The sequence below is a fragment of the Lissotriton vulgaris genome, chromosome 6 (assembly GCF_964263255.1).
Source record: "Lissotriton vulgaris chromosome 6, aLisVul1.2, whole genome shotgun sequence".
Classification (NCBI taxonomy): domain Eukaryota; kingdom Metazoa; phylum Chordata; class Amphibia; order Caudata; family Salamandridae; genus Lissotriton; species Lissotriton vulgaris.
The window spans coordinates 1,357,543,377-1,357,565,667 of NC_141694.1; the positions used below are offsets into that span (position 1 = coordinate 1,357,543,377).

A 22,291-nucleotide genomic window follows, 5' to 3' on the forward strand; every position below is an offset into this window, starting at 1 on the left:
CAGATGCACTTGGCAACCAGATAATCATTAGGAAACTGACCCTAAGCAACCCATCAATGTGAACGCTAGCCCAAAAAAAAACTGCCCAAAACTGTAATGAGTTCACAATTCTGCCCACTGGCAAGAATATCGGCCAATGACTCCTTTTAACCCAATTGCTAAAACTAAGTACAGCTACTGTACTTTCAGTAAGTGAGTCCGTAGGGTAGGTTGATTGTGTATAGACAGCCCATTTATGAAACTGGAGGTAACATCGGTGCCTCTGGTGCACACTGACCCAGTGTTTGGCAAGTAGGTCGAGACACCCTCCAAATGCACTGACTTTGGGAATGGCAGTTCTTTTCAGGGCAGATCGATAGAATATCTCCTATTTTGCTAGAAAACACTACAGAATAAGAAAGGAAGTGCATTGGAAAATTCAGAAACTCTGAAGCACTTCAATCTAATAAGGATACATCAGCACTGGTTGGAGACTTTTATCTACTTGGCTGCTCAACGCTACAATGAGATGAGGGTGGGATGGTTCACTGCCAATGGCCGTGGAGAGGTCCATGAGAACAAAGAGGCAGAGATCTTTTGAGATCCTCCTGAATAAGGCTTTAATCACTACTGGTATGATGGCTGTCAGAGTAACAGCATAAACTGCAAACTTTTTGGCATTTGGGGAGATTAGGGTTGATAATTTTGCCTCCAAGTGTAGTTTACCAGGGTTAAGAGCAGGTTTCTCTAGAAGGATGCAACTACTTTTGAGGAAAGTATGGAGAGAGAATGGAAGAGGGCTTCACCAGTCAAGAACGTTGAAGATGGGGTGTAATCTTCAGAGGAATCATATTTGAGGCCTTTGAAAAGGTCTGTTAGTGAGAGACGGTTTAAGATCCAACACTGGGATAGGCAGATTTGAGAGAGAGTGAGCAGAGCAGCTACTGATCTGGAATGGTCTGTGTATGGGAAAATGTTTTGTTACCCTGAAGGAAGTGGATAGAACTGCAATTTGTAAGTTGCGTTGGATAAGAGGGTTTGTGAGGAGGTGACTCAGTAATTGTTTTCAAGAGGGTTATGCTTCTGCTGGGTACACCTTGGCTTGTCCTGGTGCAGTATCTAGAAAGTGTGTTGGAAAGTAGCTCAGCAGGAAACATTTTCATGGTACGGCCTCCAATATGATTTGAATTTTGGTTGAATGGTAGGAAAAATTAGAAGCCGATTTCAGGATGGTTTGGCTTAAAGGTGCTCCGGACAACACTGTACCAGGCTCAGTGTTTCTTTCGTAAGGTGAAACTGCACAACACTTGAGCAATCAAGAATTTTGAAAGTGCACAAAAATGCATTCTACAGGAGACCCTTCATCTCAGACATAACTGGAGCTCAAAAGGAACATGCTTCTTGGAAAAATATATTAATGCAGAAATAGCAGGCCTCATATAGCTGGATTCTGTTCTTGCAGAAGAGAAGTTAAACTGTAAAGTTATCTTAAGTGTGTGGACTTGCAAATTGTTCTGGAAGCACTTGCAATGTACGAGAAGGAAGTAATCCCCCCTCCATCCCCAAATATACAATTTGCCCTACTGCCTCTCACTACATGGCGGCCACAATCTAATAATTTGCAGGACAGAGCACAATGCATTCAATTAGCAGCCTGGCATTTTCTGTCCAGTAAGGTGTATAAAAAAAAAAAAAAAAAGGAGTTGAACAATTGTAATCTCTTGTCCGAGTTTTGAGGACATCAATTGTTCAACTTTACCGCACCTCTGAGGACCATTGCTCCCTCAGGCCTTTAATTTGGTGAGTTAGCAAATTTTCTAGGAGGTGGTTCCATACATTTACTAATCTTCCCATTACGCTTGCAGAATACTAAATAATGAAGCAACACCACATCTCTGGTTCTAATTGTATTTGCCCTTAAAGCTTTGCAAAAAAAACCATGAAGATTCCAAATGTAGAAACAGTCACTCTTTCACAACCCCACTCCTCCCAAATATTTAAAGATTCTCAATTCCTTACGTTTTTTTATGTTTGAAAGCTTTATTGAAGAAAATCATGATAAAACAAAAGACATCAGCAAAAAGCGGTAAAGAAAACATAAGAATATTTGAACGTGAACATTGCTAGTGTGAATGAACATAAAAACAAAAAGCATTTTATAAGGATATGGAGAAGGAAGGGAGGGAAAGGGGAGGGGAAGAGAGAATGAAAGGGAAGGAGAGAATGATGTTGCAAAATAGTGACACTGGAAAATAATTACGTCATAGACGAATGGTGCAATTGATCATACAAAATAGAATAAAAAGTTATATAACAAAGGGGTCTGCAAAATATAACAAGTAAATAAGAAGGAGAGAGTACAAGTCATTCAAGGGGGTTTAACATTTTCTGAACGAATAGGTACAGGTTGCTTTAGAACAAGAGGATCTAAATATGTAGTATGGGGTAGCCAATAAAGGTCAGTGTTACGTATTGGCAGAGGCAAAAGCAACGTCAAGTTTGTGAAAATGACAGTGTTTCACCAACCCTTTATGGAGACATTCGTAAGGGACTTCGTTGGAAGAAATGTGTTGGAATGCAACGGATATCATTAGATCAAAGAGACCGTGTGTGTGGACAGGAAGGTCTAAAGAGTCAGAGAGGCTACCCAGAAAAAGAATAGTGAGTGAAAAAGGAACAGAAAGGGTGAAAATGCGGATAAGGTATGACCAAACTTTGTCCCAAAAAGCAGAGACAGGGAGGCAGAAGAAGAGAAGATTATATATATATATATATATATATATATATATATATATATATATATATATATATATATATATATATATATATATATATATGATTCCAAGGAAAACAGATTAACGTTGCGCTCTCAGGAAAGAGACAAGCGAATCCAAGGTGTAATAGTAGCAGTTTATTACACAACGCGTTTCAGCATAAAAGCCTTGTTCACGTGTAACATCAACACAAGTGACACCGGTATTTAAACATAAGTTTTCGCGCTATATCCAAACAACAACATAAGTGTAGGACTAATCCCCATATGAGAGAGCTAAATGGCAGACATGTTGGAAAGGTCTGAAGGTCCATATAACAACAAATTGTTATCTGCAGTTCTCGCATATATCAAGATACAACATAATCTCAGGGTGTTCTAACCCATACTGGTATCGAGCAAACGAGGATAAAACAATATGCGCTCGTAATCAGTCACCAAAATTAGCACATTTAGCAATATTGTGACTCCACATAAGTATGGCGGACATTTTGGGGTAGTGTCCTCATTATCGCATTTCTTAAGTACATACAATAGTGTACAAATTAATCAAAGAAAATGATGTGCATAACAATGTAAAATACATAGCATGGGTTTCCGGATGTCAGGAAAATGTAAACAACGCATAATAGTTGCGTAATAGTCAGGGATCGACCTATAACTTTAGCTGATTAAGTACGGCAGCCTCCCACACAAAATAAACAACAGCACAGTAAAGGCCTGAGTAAAGCTTAAATAAAGCATAACAATCTATGTAAAATACACATTTCACAATTACCTATTATGGCAGGCAAGGAGATAGTGTCATGGAACCTCGGTATTATATTAGTCCAGAACATGTAGCCAAGGTAGTACACAAATTCTTACTTATGCATGATGGGATAAAGTGCGTTAGCTAACCGGCGAAAAATACATCTACAAATCGTGAGTCCCATGGTGCAAAACAAGTGATTCCAGGAGTGCAAAGGAATACTGAGTCTGTGCTGGTGAATTCATAGATAGACCCAACCTTTCCTCCTGTGGAACAAAAGATATAAAACATAAATAAAGTTTCAATGCATGATAAGATTATGTCATGAGACATAAGGCAGAAGAAGAATCATGGTATACGTATAAGCAGCCCAATGTATCAGATGATATCGATACAGTACAGATTATACAATCAGGCACATCATAGCTCCCTGAGGTGACTGGCCAATTCCTCATCCATGTTGAGCCCACCCGGGAATTTGGTCTGGAACTCAATAATGAGTCTGGACTCACGTTGTCTAAGGCTCAAGATTCTGTCACCACCCCTGGGATTTTTGGGAACATGTTCCAATATGAAGAAGTTGAATTCTGCAATATTGGAAAAATGTTTTTCTTCGAAGTGGCGTGCCACAGGGTATTTAGGATCGTGATTCACAATGGCTCTCTGGTGCTCAAGTATCCGTTTTTTGGCAGCACAGCTGGTACTGCCTATGTACCATAATTTACAAGTACATTCTATGGCATAAATCACAAAGGTGGTACTGCAAGTGAAAAACTGGCTAAGTTTTTTGGTTATGCCTGCATATTCAACGGACCCCCTGTATTTGCTATGTTTACAGGCCTTGCAATGCCCGCAGGGGTAGAAACCTTGGAGCCCATGTTCGGTAATCTTGGGGTATAGTGTGATGTCATTTCTGACCACTAGGTCTCTTATGTTTCTGTTCCTTTTGTACGTGATGAGGGGCCGGTCAGGTATATTTTTGCCCAGTACAGTATCAGTTTTCAGGATCCCCCAATTCTTGGAGAGAATCTTTTTGATGCTGGCTGTTTCAGTGTTGAACGTAAGTATGAGCCTGGTGGAATCTTCATTCTCACAAGTCTCTACACTAGGTTGTTGCTCAAGGGTCTGTGATCTCTCTATCTGATTCGCTCTCTTTTGCTTTTTTGAGAACCCAGCTGGGGTACCCTCTACTCTCAAATCTGTGTAATATATTGTCCTGTTCTATTAGGTAAGCTTCTTTAGTGTTGCAATTTCTCTTTGCCCTCAGCAGTTCCCCATAAGGTATACTCCATTTGAGTGCCTCTGGGTGGCTGCTGAGGGCGTGGAGAACACTGTTTCCAGCAGTCGCCTTGCGAAACAAAGAAGTACAGATTTTGGAATTTTTGATTTCCACTTGTACATCCAAAAATTCAGTTCGGATGTTGCTGATGTTGCCTGATAGACGGATGTTATATTTGTTGCAGTTTAACTTGGTGATAAAGTTTTCTGCCTCCTTTTCAGATCCTTTCCATATAATGAAAAGGTCATCAATGTAGCGAAGCCACATGACGACCCTTTCAAAGTCTTCTGCTAAGGTGGTACTGCTGCGGATTTCCTGTTCCCAGAATCCCATAAATAAATTAGCAAAACTAGGGGCAAAAGAAGATCCCATAGCAGTACCAGTGATTTGCCTGTAGAGGGCGCCATTGAACTAAAAGATATTGTTGTTCAAACAAAATTGCATCATTTGCATAATCATTTTAGAATGTTCACGATAACATATCGGTCTCTGGCTAAGATAGTGATCACAAGCTTCTAGGCCTTGTTGGTGATTGATTATCGTGTACAATGAATGGACATCCAAAACAATGAACAAATACTCAGATTCCCAAACAATGTTCTCAATCTGGCACAAAAAATCTTTAGTGTCTCTGATGTAACTAGGTAATAAGGTTACATAATCACGAAGGAAATAATCTACATATTTAGATATGTTCTCACTGATGCTGCCAATGGAAGACACTATGGGCCTACCGGGAGGGTTGGTGGCATGTTTATGCAGCTTGGGTAGCAGATATAAAATGGGAAGTTTGGGAAAATCTCTTTTCAGGTAACAATATTCTTCCCAAGCCTTTGTCTTTCCAAGTTTCAAGTAATTCCCAAATGTATGTGATACTTTGGTTGTATATCTCAGTACTAACAGGTATGTAAAAGTTAGTGTCACTGAGTTGTTTATGTGCCTCATCAATGTAAGCCTCCCGATCCAAGATCACAATATTGCCGCCCTTGTCAGCGGGGCGTATTACTATATTGGTATCATCACACAGTGTTTTCAGTGCTTGTTTTTGGGAAAGAGAAAGATTATGTTTGAACCTTCCGTGTTTGCTGGTGTTTTTCTTTTTGCGTAAGTCAACCAAATCCTGGATGATGCATTCGTGGAATGTATCTTTTTTGTTCCCACTACGCCCTTTGGTTTGTCGGTACTCCGAACGTTGTCGGATCCTTTTCTTACGGTTTCTCCTCTTCCCCGGCCTCTGCCCCTTCCCCGTCCTCTCGGTTTCGGGGAGGCAAATTCCGTTTGATGCTGTTTTTGTCGATTTTCCTGCATCACCGTAAGAAAAGGATCCGACAACGTTGGGAGTACCGACAAACCAAAGGGCGTAGTGGGAACAAAAAAGACACGCTCAAACAAGGACTATTGATGGACCTGAAAACGGTAAATAAAACTGTTATTAATTTGTCTAAGAGGTCAATATCGGATTCTGATAAAAAGACATTGTGCTTAGGTCTCTCTTTTTGCCCCTCTACTGGTTTCAATTTCACTGACACTAGAATTGAAGTTTTCAAGTTTGTGCGCAAACTAAAACTAAAAAAATGGCACAAACTAAAAAGACTGGGTCAGAATCATAACAACTCTAGGAATCCCAGACCCAGTTCATCGAGCTTAGCCATTAGTGATGTTGACACTTTACTTATGATTTCTAATCTTGATGACTGTGAAACTGATAATCAGAGCATTAGTGCCACACAATGTCTGGATGATATGAACTTGACACAAGATGCACCGGCTAAAACTGACTTTAGGGTTAAATCGACCTTTATGCCCATGCTTCCACATGACAATATAGATACATTCCACGAATGCATCATCCAGGATTTGGTTGACTTACGCAAAAAGAAAAACACCAGCAAACACGGAAGGTTCAAACATAATCTTTCTCTTTCCCAAAAACAAGCACTGAAAACACTGTGTGATGATACCAATATAGTAATACGCCCCGCTGACAAGGGCGGCAATATTGTGATCTTGGATCGGGAGGCTTACATTGATGAGGCACATAAACAACTCAGTGACACTAACTTTTACATACCTGTTAGTACTGAGATATACAACCAAAGTATCACATACATTTGGGAATTACTTGAAACTTGGAAAGACAAAGGCTTGTTGGTTTGGGAAGAATATTGTTACCTGAAAAGAGATTTTCCCAAACTTCCCATTTTATATCTGCTACCCAAGCTGCATAAACATGCCACCAACCCTCCCGGTAGGCCCATAGTGTCTTCCATTGGCAGCATCAGTGAGAACATATCTAAATATGTAGATTATTTCCTTCGTGATTATGTAACCTTATTACCTAGTTACATCAGAGACACTAAAGATTTTTTGTGCCAGATTGAGAACATTGTTTGGGAATCTGAGTATTTGTTCATTGTTTTGGATGTCCATTCATTGTACACGATAATCAATCACCAACAAGGCCTAGAAGCTTGTGATCACTATCTTAGCCAGAGACCGATATGTTATCGTGAACATTCTAAAATGATTATGCAAATGATGCAATTTTGTTTGAACAACAATATCTTTTAGTTCAATGGCGCCCTCTACAGGCAAATCACCGGTACTGCTATGGGATCTTCTTTTGCCCCTAGTTTTGCTAATTTATTTATGGGATTCTGGGAACAGGAAATCCGCAGCAGTACCACCTTAGCAGAAGACTTTGAAAGGGTCGTCATGTGGCTTCGCTACATTGATGACCTTTTCATTATATGGAAAGGATCTGAAAAGGAGGCAGAAAACTTTATCACCAAGTTAAACTGCAACAAATATAACATCCGTCTATCAGGCAACATCAGCAACATCCGAACTGAATTTTTGGATGTACAAGTGGAAATCAAAAATTCCAAAATCTGTACTTCTTTGTTTCGCAAGGCGACTGCTGGAAACAGTGTTCTCCACGCCCTCAGCAGCCACCCAGAGGCACTCAAATGGAGTATACCTTATGGGGAACTGCTGAGGGCAAAGAGAAATTGCAACACTAAAGAAGCTTACCTAATAGAACAGGACAATATATTACACAGATTTGAGAGTAGAGGGTACCCCAGCTGGGTTCTCAAAAAAGCAAAAGAGAGAGCGAATCAGATAGAGAGATCACAGACCCTTGAGCAACAACCTAGTGTAGAGACTTGTGAGAATGAAGATTCCACCAGGCTCATACTTACGTTCAACACTGAAACAGCCAGCATCAAAAAGATTCTCTCCAAGAATTGGGGGATCCTGAAAACTGATACTGTACTGGGCAAAAATATACCTGACCGGCCCCTCATCACGTACAAAAGGAACAGAAACATAAGAGACCTAGTGGTCAGAAATGACATCACACTATACCCCAAGATTACCGAACATGGGCTCCAAGGTTTCTACCCCTGCGGGCATTGCAAGGCCTGTAAACATAGCAAATACAGGGGGTCCGTTGAATATGCAGGCATAACCAAAAAACTTAGCCAGTTTTTCACTTGCAGTACCACCTTTGTGATTTATGCCATAGAATGTACTTGTAAATTATGGTACATAGGCAGTACCAGCTGTGCTGCCAAAAAACGGATACTTGAGCACCAGAGAGCCATTGTGAATCACGATCCTAAATACCCTGTGGCACGCCACTTCGAAGAAAAACATTTTTCCAATATTGCAGAATTCAACTTCTTCATATTGGAACATGTTCCCAAAAATCCCAGGGGTGGTGACAGAATCTTGAGCCTTAGACAACGTGAGTCCAGACTCATTATTGAGTTCCAGACCAAATTCCCGGGTGGGCTCAACATGGATGAGGAATTGGCCAGTCACCTCAGGGAGCTATGATGTGCCTGATTGTATAATCTGTACTGTATCCATATCATCTGATCCATTGGGCTGCTTATACGTATACCATGATTCTTCTTCTGCCTTATGTCTCATGACATAATCTTATCATGCATTGAAACTTTATTTATGTTTTATATCTTTTGTTCCACAGGAGGAAAGGTTGGGTCTATCTATGAATTCACCAGCACAGACTCAGTATTCCTTTGCACTCCTGGAATCACTTGTTTTGCACCATGGGACTCACGATTTGTAGATGTATTTTTCGCCGGTTAGCTAACGCACTTTATCCCATCATGCATAAGTAAGAATTTGTGTACTACCTTGGCTACATGTTCTGGACTAATATAATACCGAGGTTCCATGACACTATCTCCTTGCCTGCCATAATAGGTAATTGTGAAATGTGTATTTTACATAGATTGTTATGCTTTATTTAAGCTTTACTCAGGCCTTTACTGTGCTGTTGTTTATTTTGTGTGGGAGGCTGCCGTACTTAATCAGCTAAAGTTATAGGTCGATCCCTGACTATTACGCAACTATTACGCGTTGTTTACATTTTCCTGACATCCGGAAACCCATGCTATGTATTTTACATTGATTGTTATGCACATCATTTTCTTTGATTAATTTGTACACTATTGTATGTACTTAAGAAACGCGATAATGAGGACACTACCCCAAAATGTCCGCCATACTTATGTGGAGTCACAATATTGCTAAATGTGCTAATTTTGTTGACTGATTACGAGCGCATATTGTTTTATCCTAGTTTGCTCGATACCAGTATGGGTTAGAACACCCTGAGATTATGTTGTATCTTGATATATGCGAGAACTGCAGATAACAATTTGTTGTTATATGGACCTTCAGACCTTTCCAACATGTCTGCCATTTAGCTCTCTCATATGGGGATTAGTCCTACACTTATGTTGTTGTTTGGATATAGCACGAAAACTTATGTTTAAATACCGGTGTCACTTGTGTTGATGTTACACGTGAACAAGGCTTTTATGCTGAAACGCGTTGTGTAATAAACTGCTACTATTACACCTTGGATTCGCTTGTCTCTTTCCTGAGAGCGCAACGTTAATCTGTTTTCCTTGGAATCATTTGAATCACCGGACTGCTTCGCCGGCATTTGCGCCAACTCCCACGGGTCCCAGCACTCCAGAAGAAGCGTCTTTTGGTCATATATATATATATATATTTATATATATATATATATATACACATACATATAGCCTAATCTTTTTTTGCAAACATTTGTTACAATGACTATCATCTTTTCGTTTTGGAGGGAGGATGGGGAGTTAAAAACTAAAAGAGGGAAGTGGTTTGCCTCACCAGATTCAAGCACACACTTTTACAAACTTAAATTACAATTGAAATGAACATTTATTCATAGCTTCACAAAAAAAATCAAAAGGTAGTTTCAAATCAGAAGTCAACCCATTAATCCACAGACCAAAGTGCAATCTGCAATACCATCTGCCTACCTTATTCATGTCCCAGTCTTGTACCCCGATTTTAAACATTTGTAAATAAGGTCTACATTCGTTGAACCACATAACAGTGAAGGTTTGTACTTGCAACAGTCAGCAATTGAATTTAGGAGTTCAAATTAAGGGTGCCTAATCCCTTGCTTACATAGCTGAATATTAAGGGGAAAAAAAGTCTACCTACCTGCCTCCAATATCCTTCGTGACAGGAAAGGACTGTGGATTTATATGTGCAAGAGTAATGAAATCATTCCTCTCCAAATTGCCAACCAGAACTCGAATTTTTGATTCCACCAGACCAATCCTAAAAGGACAATGACCAAATCAGTGCAAGTACATTTACATTGTTCAAGACAATTTATACATGCATACATCACATACCATGCATCCATTTTACTTCTAGAATTCAATATTAAAGTGTATCAAGTTGCCCACTTATATATGTAGCGTGTCAGGACTAGATCAATTGCCCTCAGAGATACAAAAAGATAAAGGGCAAGTGAAGTCTTCAAATCATTAGGCAGAAGTGTCCAAGTAACCACCAACAAAGGTTGGTGCTCATCTCTCCTACAATCAAGAAACTGAGCTTGTTGCATAAAGACCACAACATGTAGCTATGGAGCACTTAGCTTCCCGGGTCAGTCCCTTTTTACTTTATGTAGAAGACATGCAAAGGGAGACTTAAGTATGAATGGCTTCCTTTGAAGTGGGGAAGCAAGGAAAAGGGAAATCACAACACCAGCCAATATCTTCAGCCTTGGATTTTCCATTTCTCTGAAGAACATTTTTGAGTCATTATGGACAGTTAGGATTAGTTACTTACCTGTAATCCCAGTTCTCTTCCAGGGGTATCCTCATCAAAGTCATAAGCATTAGAATATTCCCGCCCATGCGAGGGACCCCAGAAACAATATATATATTACACAATTGCAGCCAGAGCTCGTCCATCCTTCTTGCCTAAGGTGGTTTCTGAGTTTCATAAAAATCAGTCCATTTCCCTCCCTTCGTTTTTTCCAAATCCTACGACCCGAGCCGAGCGGTCACTGCACTCCTTGAATCTTGAGAGTGCTCAAGTTCTATTTGGAAAAGACCAAGGGTATCAGGAAGACGGATCAGCTGTCAACTATGGTTCAATGGGAACGGGCTTTCCAGCGTCCAAGAGATCCCATGGGCGGAAAAATGATTACTGAAAGTTCAAATAAATGTTGATGGGAATATCCACTGCATGGTATACCGGCCTGTTCCCCTGCCCAAAAGTGCCAGACTGCATAAATATCTGGTATACAGACTTATTTTTGCCTTGGCATCACGCTAACCTAAACATGTATGCAGAGGCCTAGGCCTGTCCCAAACTATGCAAGGTCCTGGGACCAGTACTGTGACCTGGAGGGCACACACCAAACCAGCCCTCCATGTGGGCAGAGGGCTAATGTCCCTTTCCTGGCAGTAGGACATAAAACAATGGCGGTTGCATATGGTGTTAGAAGATTAACTGTGTGACCTGACTTTTTACTTGTGCCACTGAGGGGGATGTCTACAGGTCACTCTTGTCTGGTTCTCCAGTTATTCATATGCTTCAGAACATTGCGTTGACATCCTGTGTGTATGTTGATCGAGTGCATATGTAGTGTGTGCAGCACATGTACAGTGATCAGGCTATGTGTGTCAGTGACCCGGAGTGCTGAAGCATGTGGGGTTCATTACTAAGATACCCCTACCCTGGCATAGAGCACAATGGAGGAAGAGAACAGCTTCCAGACATTGGAAGTGTGTTGACTGCATTCTTGTTGCTGGAAGGTGAGGCAATCCAGACAGTGATGGACAGGAGGATAAACACAGGGCTCCTTTTAGAAATTCCATGAGGACATTGGTTTACTCCTTGGTTGTTCCTGAGCAATTATGTATGGTGGATGCTAGAGCGAGGTGTAACTGCAACTTTATGTGTAAGATGAGGACATTTCTAATTCAGGCCAGCGCTCTTGTCTATCCCGTATAACTTTTTTAGTTGGTCTCATGATAGCCACTTACAGAAACCTCATACTTTTGTTTCAGTGTTATGGATGTTCATGTGTGGAGAAAAGCCACGTGCTAACTCCTGCGAGACGCAGTACCCTATGCCACGCCTATGTCCTGAGAATTGTATGAGAAGATCACTTGAAAGGAGAACCATCCCAAAACTGATTTGGAAGTTTGAGACAGTGAATCCATATCCCAGACTAGAAATGGGTCTAAATGTGGGACCCAAACAAGCAAATGTTGTCCAGAATAAAGGTGTCCTATGTAAAGAATGGGAGTGGGAAGTCGAATTCTCAAATGATTGCTCTGTGAAGCCAGTCTCCCGGAGGTGACGGAACATCACACAAAGTCGGTTCTTTCTGCTGAGAAGCAGAGCATGCTGGAGGGCCTAAAGGCCCGCATGCTGAGAGAAAAGAGGGGTCTGTGTGAACCTGTAGGGGAAGATGTCCAGTGAGTCCCAAGGGATGTGGGAATACCACAGAAAGTGAAGGGATGAGGGTGAGCTAGGAAAGACCTATTCTCAAAAGGGTCCTGTTGGTCTACCCTACCAGACTACACAGAGCAGTTACTGCCAGCAATCACCCAATCAAGGCTGCAACTGACATTACAACATGAATCCAGCTTAGGGCTACCTCCTGCTGGATGTGCACTCCGCTGCAGCTGCACCTGGCTCATACAGGAGCCCCGAGGTTGCGCTCACTCAGCCTGGCTCACCTGCTTGAAGGACTCTAAAGTGCCCGATGCGCTCCGTAGAGTGCCACGCACTGCTGTATAACCACTAGACCACCAGCAACTTGAAAACCAAATGAACTGATAGCACATGTCATTTGTGGGGCTGTTGTACATTGATTCTTCATGTAATATGGTTGTCTTTTGTCTTAGTCCTTTCTTTGTGTTTTCTTGTTCTCTGTCTACCACAATGCCTATGTATTTTCTGACTTCTACCTGGAGAATTCCACTAGTGTCAGTTGGTGGTCTGGTCAGCTGGCGAGGTTGTGTACTCAGCTGTGTCCTACAATAAATCTACATGTAATCAACTAGAAGTATCCTGTCATCTCTTACTATCCTATTTACAACATTTTGGCGACGAGGGTGGGATTATTTACAACATTTTGGCGACGTTTTCTGCTGACCAGACCAGAGAAGAAACCATCTAACACAGCCTGAGTTACACCTCGCGAAAAGAACCCACTGCTCTACACCTATGTGCTGCCAGTCTTGTGATCAGAGGAAACAAGAAAGAAGAAACCGCATGAATGAGAGATAAGTCAAATGAATTTTGCGCATCTAAGAAAAGCTTATCTTTTACAAGCGTGAGTTTATTACTGAACCCTGGCAGCGCTGCGCAACAAGAACTCAAGTTTCTGTGGCAATAAGTAAGGTGTAGAGAACCTAAAAACTGAAGAAGCTATCCTCAAGTATTTTTAGCGCCTCGACATTTTAAAGAACATGTTTAAAGTAGCAGCAAAAGTCAAACTAAACTACTTTGCAATCAGCTGCAGCTTAAAGCAAGGAAAAAGGAACTGCCTATAATGTGAAATTCATCACAAGTTTGAAAAGAAACCAATAATTAAGGTGAATACACATGCTGCCAAAAGCGAGGAAATCTGCTCTGCTTCCTGTAATGCTTTAAATGAAGAGTCAGACATAAGAAACAGCATTGATTTTAACTAAGTACTTTTTACGTACAAGGCATTTTTGCTGGAAAAACGAGTGAATCGGATGGACACATGATAAATTAATCAGTAAAGAAAATGAATCAATTAGAGTCACGAACAGAAGAAACAAGTTCAAGTTCATCTACCGTGAGTCTTTAGTACTTGTTAATACCGTTATTCTCCCTCCGTGTTTGATCTGCACTTCTCCATGGCTCATTTTGAAATGATGACGTGTTAGTATCTCTGTTTGCCTCAGCGTAGGGCCTGCCTGCTCCATTGTGACGTGGTGTGCCCAGCCTCATCTCTTAGTAGAGAAACTTCATTCCTCGGTTCCAAGCTGGGTGCATCATCACGTATGGTGCGCAACGTGTAACGTCACTTTGCGACGTCAAGTGGCCATTTTTTTTTTTAGTTTCACGTACACAACTCTCAACAAGAAATGAGGCTCTCAATGTCTAGCCTTCCCTCAACCTGACGCCAACCCGAAAGAACTGTCACACACCGGTGATAATCGGATGGTGGAAGAAGTGGAAGGTGTGTTCTTTATTTGCGTGTGTTTTTCTTTAGATTGTTGTGTGCCGGTAATCACTTACTTGTGGGACTGCATTTTGTTTTCGTATGTTCGAAATTCAGCATTGTTAGTTTCATGCTGTCTGAAGAGGAAGCAATACGTCATCCTGTTGTTTATAGCAGATTTGTGAAGGGATAAAGTGACTAGTACTAAGACTGTGCAACAGTGCCATCCAGTGGATCTTCTCGTTATCGTAACAGAGTTTTGAGAATAATCTAGACACGAGTCAGAGTATCTAGATTTACAGTGAGAATGCTACAATTTTATTTTTCATGATCCACGTGACATGTCCGTCACGATCTCGACTAGTGCCTCACTTCTGTAATTAGTATTTATGCATGGAAAAAAAAAGCATAAAGGAGACTTTGGCTTCATAGAGAAATGTTTAACAACTTTCGGTGCTCGGAATCCTTGGAAAGTCAAAGAGCAGGGTGAATTTAGTCCATAATTGAGCCGGAAAAACGAGGGGTCAGAGGTAAAAGAAAAAGGACTGGACAAAGGCTGTTCCGGAAAATAAATATGGTCAAGGGACAGCAAAAAGGAAACTAAAGCAACTAAAGAACCGCAAAATTAGTCCATAACTGAGCCAAAGAAGCGAGTGGACAGAAGTAAAAGAAATCAAAGTTTGGAAACAGAGCTTGGACAATGGTCATGCAAGTGGAGTCAAGTTTGCAAGATGGACAAAGTGTTCATAACCTGGACAGAGGTCCCAGGTGAGAGTCTCGACGGAAGGTCCACATCGGGGACAGAGGTCCCAAGTGAGACTCTGGATAGTAAATTTACAACGGGGACAAAGGTCCTGGTCCCACGTGAGTCTCTAGACGGTAAGTCCATAATGGGGACAGTGGTCCCAGGTGAGAGTCTCGGCGATAGGTTCATTACGGGGACAGCGGTCCCACGTGAGACTCTGGACGGTAAGTCCACAACAGGAACAGAGGTTCCAGGTGAGACTCGGGACGGTGAGTTCACAACGGGGACAGAGGTTCCAGGTGAGACTCTGGACAGTAAGTCCTCAATGGTGGTCAAAAGGCAAAGGTGTGTCTCTGGACTGTAAGTCCAAGGTGAGTCTCTGGGCATTAAGTCCGCAACGGGGAAAAGTTCCTGGGGAGACTCGGGATGGTAAGTCCCAAGTGAGTCTCTGGTTGGTAAGTCCATAACTGGGGGCAAAGGTCCCAAGTGAGAGACTCTGGTCAGCAAGTTGTAAGTGAGTCTCTGGACTGTCGGTCCACAATGTTGACGAAGAAGAGACTCTGGTCAGCAAGTTGTAAGTGAGTCTCTGGACTGTAGGTCCACAACGTTGATGAAGAATCCAGGATAGTTACAGGGAAAGGTCGATGTGTGCCTCGGTACCTGAAAGAGACATGGATTTCAGTGTCTTGCTGGGAGAGGACAAAGTTTACCGTCAAGTGGCCGGGACTGAAATTGTACTGATGGTGACTTCAAAACTTGGTAAAATCTGAATTGGGACTGTGAGTCCTGAAGCATGTCACTGAAGCAAGGTGAGGATTCTGTGTCGGAACGAATCCAAGAGGTAAATTTGAGACTGAAGGGTTTCAAGATCTTCCAAGTCTAAGGATTTGTGACAGCGAGTTGTTACAGAGAGGTTCTGAGAGGAACCAGGACTACGAGATCTTGTGTCTCATTGTTAGGCAGCTCATTAGCTTGTATTTTGGGGGTCAATGTGGAAAGTGTGTGGCTGTTCTTTCCCATGGCGGTATCTTTTACCCAATGGTGTACCCTTCTTTGGGGAGGGGGTGGGGCTGGTTGGTTCCCATGGTATACTCTATGTAGGGCGTGTTGGAGTATATATTCCAAGGTGTGAACCTTGTGCAACGTTTGTTGTCACCCCTGTTTTGTTGTGTTGTTGGTGGTTAACCTTTTGAGCGTTTTGGGGTCAGTGTGGAAAGTGTTTTGAGAGCTGTTGTGGCTGTACTTTCCTATGGCGGTGTTTTTTTTTCCTTTTACCCAATGGTGTACTCTTCTTTGGGGAGGGTGTGGGGCCAGTTGGTACCCATGGTATACCCTATGTAGGGCATATTGGTGTATAGGTGTTGTTTGATTGTTTGAGTGTTTTGGGGGTCAGTGTGGAAAGTGTTTTGAGAGCTGTTGTGGCTGTACTTTCCTAAGGCGGTGTCTTTTACCCAATGGTGTACCCTTCTTTGGGGAGGGTGTGGGGCCAGTTGGTACCCATGGTATACCCTATGTAGGGCATGTTGGTGTATAAGTTCCAGGGTGTGAACTCTGTGCAACCTGTTGTGTGTTATTGGGGTTAGTGAGGAAAGTGTATTGATTCCTATGGCGGTGTTTTTTTTTACCCAATGGTGTACCCTTCTTTAGGGAGGGTGTGGGGCCTGTTGGTACCCATGGTATACCCTTTGTAGGGCATGTTGTAGGTTTGGTTTCAGGGTTTGAACTCTGTATTGTACCCTTCTTTGGAGAAATAGTGTTGGAAGTTAGTCAATCTCCAAGTTAACCATCATGTGCTGTCGTGTGGTGTAGCCTACTTTGGAAGGTGTGGAGTTGGTGAGTAATCAATACCTATATTAGTTCTCAGGTTGACTGGTTTAGTTTTTCCGAAATGGGTAGTAGTGTTAGTGCTGCTCTTATTAGTCATTGCCCATATCAGTTCCCAGGTTGTCTATCCTGAGGTGTACCCTGTTTAAGGAAAGTTGTGTTATTTACCAGGCTTAGTACCTTGTGTCGTTCCATATTTTGAGGAGTCATGTTTACAGTGTCAGTGTGTCCGTAAAAAGGGAACTTTTGGTTTCTTTAACTTTCTTGCGGTATGTTGTGTTTCTCTCAAGGGTCTATGTTTACACCTACCGTTGGTCAATAGGATATCTGCCCTATGGTATACTCGTGTTTGGGGAGGTTGTGGGTGCGAGCACCTTTCCTTGTTGGATTGATTTTCTTTCTTCTAAACCTTGTTTTGGTTTCTCTAAGGGAGGGGGATGGAGTGTAGTGATATTTCAGATACCTTGTTGTGTATCTTGTTTTTGTATCACTTTTCATCCTGTGTCTCTGAATACTCTTTTGTCTTTGTGGTTGTCGTTGCGGTCTCTTGTATTGTAATCTTTGTTTTGCTTTATTTCTTTTCTTTTCAATAAAGGAGGGAGATGTGTTGTACATTGATTCTTCATGTAATATGGTTGTCTTTTGTCTTAGTCCTTTCTTTGTGTTTTCTTGTTCTCTGTCTACCACAATGCCTATGTATGTTCTGACTTCTACCTGGAGAATTCCACTAGTGTCAGTTGGTGGTCTGGTCAGCTGGCGAGGTTGTGTACTCAGCTGTGTCCTACAATAAATCTACATGTAATCAACTAGAAGTATCCTGTCATCTCTTACTATCCTATTTACAACAGGGGCCATCAGAGACTGCACCTGCTCCAGATTCATGTAGTATTTAACACCGCTGTGGAATTAAAAGGACTTCCTTTTTATTATAGGATATGCTGGATGCTGAAGATATTGAGGCATTTGGTTGATTGCCAAATTGAACTTGAACACCCTGCAGTGCATTTATAAGACGTCTGACACCTTTCACAATTGCTAGCTTAAAAGACAAGTGTGGAAGAAGTGGTGGTGCTAGGCAGAGTTTGCAGACCAATCGTATGTACAAGAGAAACCAGTTTGTACATGATAGAACCTTTCGGAACCGAATGTGCTCACAAACAATCACTTTAAGACAGCATTAACATTTATTAAAGTGCAGGGAATAACACATGAAAGCAAAGATTCAACATTTCCTACATACCTCAAGGTCAAAACGTGAAATCATTAATGTGGCACCACAGAGTCCACAATACAATAGTTTGAGCTTGCAGCCAATAGGTGGCTCCGAAGTAGGTGTACTTGAATAAATGAAGCCTTTGTCATTAGAACATATACACGTCATACTATAGAGTAATGGATGAAAAATAGGACACATACTTTGTGAAATGATTTAACTAAGGACTGTATTAAAAACCTACTTGTTAAAGAGTGAGTCCCAAACCTTTTCAGAGAGGCAGAACAAAGTTGTTTGAAGGTAAGATTTACTTCGTTTGATAAAAACCTATTCCTGAATTTCCAAAAGTGATACCTACTCATGGAAGTAGGTAAATTTTGACTTGGGTCTAACGTTAAGAGACCAACTTTCATGGAGAAAAAGTCTTTATGCACAGATGTGGTGGTGACTTCAAATTCTTCAGTGCAAATCAGAATGATCATTTCTGGTGTTCAACAGCCTCCTACGGAAATGTATTGTAAGCCACACATCGATCAGTGTAGGGAGTCCTACCACCTGTACTCCTTCCCCCCCCCCCCCTCCCCCCACCCTTTCACATTTCCCATGACACCAGCAATCTAAATAGCTTTAAACACTCCATGGCAAAAATAATCAAAAAGGTAGGAACAGATGTCACAATTTGTGCTGAACTTCACCAAAAAATGAATATAGGAAAACCCTCACCATTCTAAATGGAGAACCTCTGTAGATGCACTTGCTGTTAAAACTATGTAATGCCTAGGAAAAAGAGGAAAGTTAGTTAAACTGCAACACTATAGAAACAAATACTACATGTATCCAGCACTTAACTTCAATACCATCAAAACTAAATTGAGTTAGTTAAGCTGGCAAAATGTCCTAGTGGAAGAATGTTTTCTTTCCACATGTCTGTGCAAACCTATAGGTAAAAGAAAGCAACCAGATTCAGCTGGTCCATCCTTTAAAGTTTCGTGAAAAAGGAACCATCCCATATGGCAAATGATACACATTCACAACACTCAAGATATCACAGGGTATTAGCAAAATTATATTTTACCACCCACTTACAAGCCAGCAACTACAGTAAATACCCCATTTGAATGTGGCATGAACGTTGTGTCATGACCACATTGAAACTATATCTACCATAATTAGTTTGCAAATAATGTTACCATTTAGCATTCACCATGAAATACAAATTTCTGCTTCTGTACACGTCCAAAAGTAGTTAACTATAAACATATATATTTATTGGTGTGAATAAGGTCATTCTAGGACCGAAACGAGTCATGGCTGACAATCTCTAAGCAAAAAACTTAATTCGAGGTGAAAACTGGTGTCTGCGCATTGTACGTTATGGATTTGTGGAAGCCACAGGAAGTGAAGATTTGTTAATTTTTATGTCCCTTAGGAAGTTTCCCAATGTGGGCATAACACTCATTTACTCTTTTGGAGAAGTGTGTTAACTTGGCAGGAATACAGAGGAGCACCAATATTTAATGGGTTGTAGGGGGAAGAAGCTTCTCCCTGGGGGAAAATAGAGGAGAAATGTAAATGTGCTCAGATTCCCCATCATCTGGAAAATGCACACCTGCATAAATCTGATTTAGTAGCATATACAAGGAAAGGTGTTTTAAGATCTTGCCAATCTCATTAAACCGTCTCCAAATTTAGCAGTAAACCCATAAAAATAAATTAACACAACCCCGTTCCAGTCAATCAGCCAGGTGCAGGAGTTGGGTACCAGTAAATCAAGATTATTTCACAATTGCAGAGATACACGTTATGGAAGATCCAATGGATAGGTGATTTTCAGAAAATGTCAGGTGTGTAGGTCATGCTCAAAGAATTAGTATTATAGAATAGTAAAACCCCATTTCAATCACAGTATATTGGACCAAACATTAAAATCCACAAGACTTAAGATAGGCGATCAAGGATTTTGTGTTTTGCAGTCACATCAAGTCTCCTGTGGTGAATAGTAGTTACTCATCTAATGAGGTAGGCCACTGGCAGGCCTTCCATCACCCCAACTCACTGCATTTATTTAGTCCACTGCAAAGATGGCAAGTGCCACAAAGTTTCTAAACAGCAATCAAGTATTCTTCAAACTTAAAATGAACCTCTAAACTAAACCAATAAAAGGCATACTTACTTGTACTTTTGAAAAAAGTTTGGTGTTTCAAACAGTTTTGACCAATCCGCTTTTCCAAGCAGAATTTCATCAGTGGCAGCAAGACCTTAATCAAACAGGCAGGAAGAGGTTTTACTTTTTTGAAGTTTACAAGAGATTCACAAATACTGTTATTAAAAAATTAGAAATCCTGAGGCGCACTCAATGAATGTAGAGTAAATACCCTAGATGGTACCTACCTTCCTGGTCTTGGAACATCTAGTTGCTCAAAGCATCAGAGACTGCATAAGCCCTCCCTTTGAAGAGTACATATATTGAAGTACAAATTAAAGTTGAAGAAAACAAGTGTCACTTAATCTTAACAGGCATGCTTTGGGTCACGCGTGATTCTGTTGCAAAATGTTGTATTTAAAAGTTGCTGTGTGTACATAGGAAAGGAGTTAAAGTATTTTCCTACACATTTCTGAAAATGAAATGCTTACCTTGCTTGAACTCCTCCACCATGATTGCTCGGGTTGAAGTGGAAGCATTATAAGTGGAATTCTGCTGAGGGTAAGCAGGAGTGATGATGGGCATGAGATGATACCTGTCACTTGGGTTCACCTATGAAATGAGCATTAAAAGATTGGTTGCTTTTTTTTCCTTTCAATTTTAGTACGTAATGGTAGCCAATGAAAATCTTAAGGCAAATACCTACCCTTGGATCCCAAACGGGCAGGTTTAGATTGCTGTCTTCTGGTTGCTTCAGCAACACAGGATTTGGCCATTCCCTATTGAAACAGAGAACATCTAATCTTAGTATCGATCACATTGAAATTTAGATACAATCATTCAAAGAGCCAAAAGTCACAAGACCCTAGTTGCATCCAAAAGGGGCAATCTATTGCTTATCTTCAAAATTACAAGAGGGCATTACTACATATGTATCTGACCTGCATTGTAATGTTTTGTAGCGTAAGCAACATATGGCAAATAGAGTGACAGAATAGCAAACAGTTGCCAGGGCAGGCTCTTCTACTGCCTGAATTCTACTCAAATTATTTTACCTAAAGACATCAGGGCCTCTAAGGAGGTAACACCAGAGACCAAAATCAACCAGCAACTCCTGGATGTTTTTTAAAAAAAAACCTTTATGGATACAAAAGTGTACACAGCTATTCAACCGAACATCCCGGAGGCACGGCAGCACAATGAAAGCACAAACTTTGCGGTACACACGGATCATAGTACCGGATACATGAGGTTTAATTTTCATTTTAAAATCAGGATAGGTTCAAATAAGACAAATGAAATTCCCATGTGAAATAAGGAAGTATAAAGAAGGGGGGAGGAATCAGGTGCCGGAGTTTAAAACATAATCATCGAATGAGCGGGCCAAACGAACGAATCCAACACAGTTAAACGATATCAATTAAGCGAAGGAATCGAGATGGGCATGTATACAGTCACTATGTGTACCAGGCAAGCGCCCGCCCATTGCTGTCAATGACACAGTAAGTGTTGAGGCACAGGTTACGACATATCCTCGAGATCTCAAAGATTAACCCAATATATTGATCCCTAACCCAGAGAAAGTGAAAGGAAAGCCAGAAAAGCGAGAAGAAAAAAGGCCATAGAAACAAAGAACGTAAAAACAAAACCCCTCCCCCAACCCCCCACCCTGCACCCCTGCAGATGGCTACGGCCTACCCCCCCTAGCAGCGTGCCTGTCGCCCAGTAACCAAAACCCGAAATATAGTAAGAGTGTAGAGTTATAAAAGAAAGGAAAAGAAAAAGAGAAAAGGTGGAGGAGGAAACTGCCATATTACACCCCCCCGATAGTCCCATTTCCCCTCCGTCCGACACATACAGCCCTAAAAGCAGTCAACAATCAGTGGAATCAAGTCAGACAAACCAATGAAGGGAAGACGTTAAACATCGCCCAACCTCCCGCAAAGCAATTAGTTAGTGTCCCTCTCCACTCCCAACGCCCCAGATTCTCTCTCCGACCAACCATATCATCCTTGTCCCCTCCGACTCATCGAGCAAACTCAGTCCAAT

At 41.3% G+C, this 22,291-nt stretch overlaps 1 protein-coding gene across 1 annotated transcript in view; it reads right to left on the minus strand.

Annotated features, from left to right (window-relative positions):
* Window positions 1–22,291, minus strand: part of PAPOLG (poly(A) polymerase gamma) — a 455,976-nt gene that overhangs the window by 141,864 nt on the left and 291,821 nt on the right. The window contains exons 10-14 of the mRNA XM_086927484.1: window positions 20,949–21,021; window positions 20,734–20,854; window positions 20,273–20,357; window positions 18,823–18,876; window positions 10,312–10,431 (exon numbers count right to left, since the gene is read on the minus strand). Coding sequence (XP_086783610.1) covers window positions 10,312–10,431; window positions 18,823–18,876; window positions 20,273–20,357; window positions 20,734–20,854; window positions 20,949–21,021 — 453 coding nt within the window. The remainder of the gene's footprint in view (window positions 1–10,311; window positions 10,432–18,822; window positions 18,877–20,272; window positions 20,358–20,733; window positions 20,855–20,948; window positions 21,022–22,291) is intronic.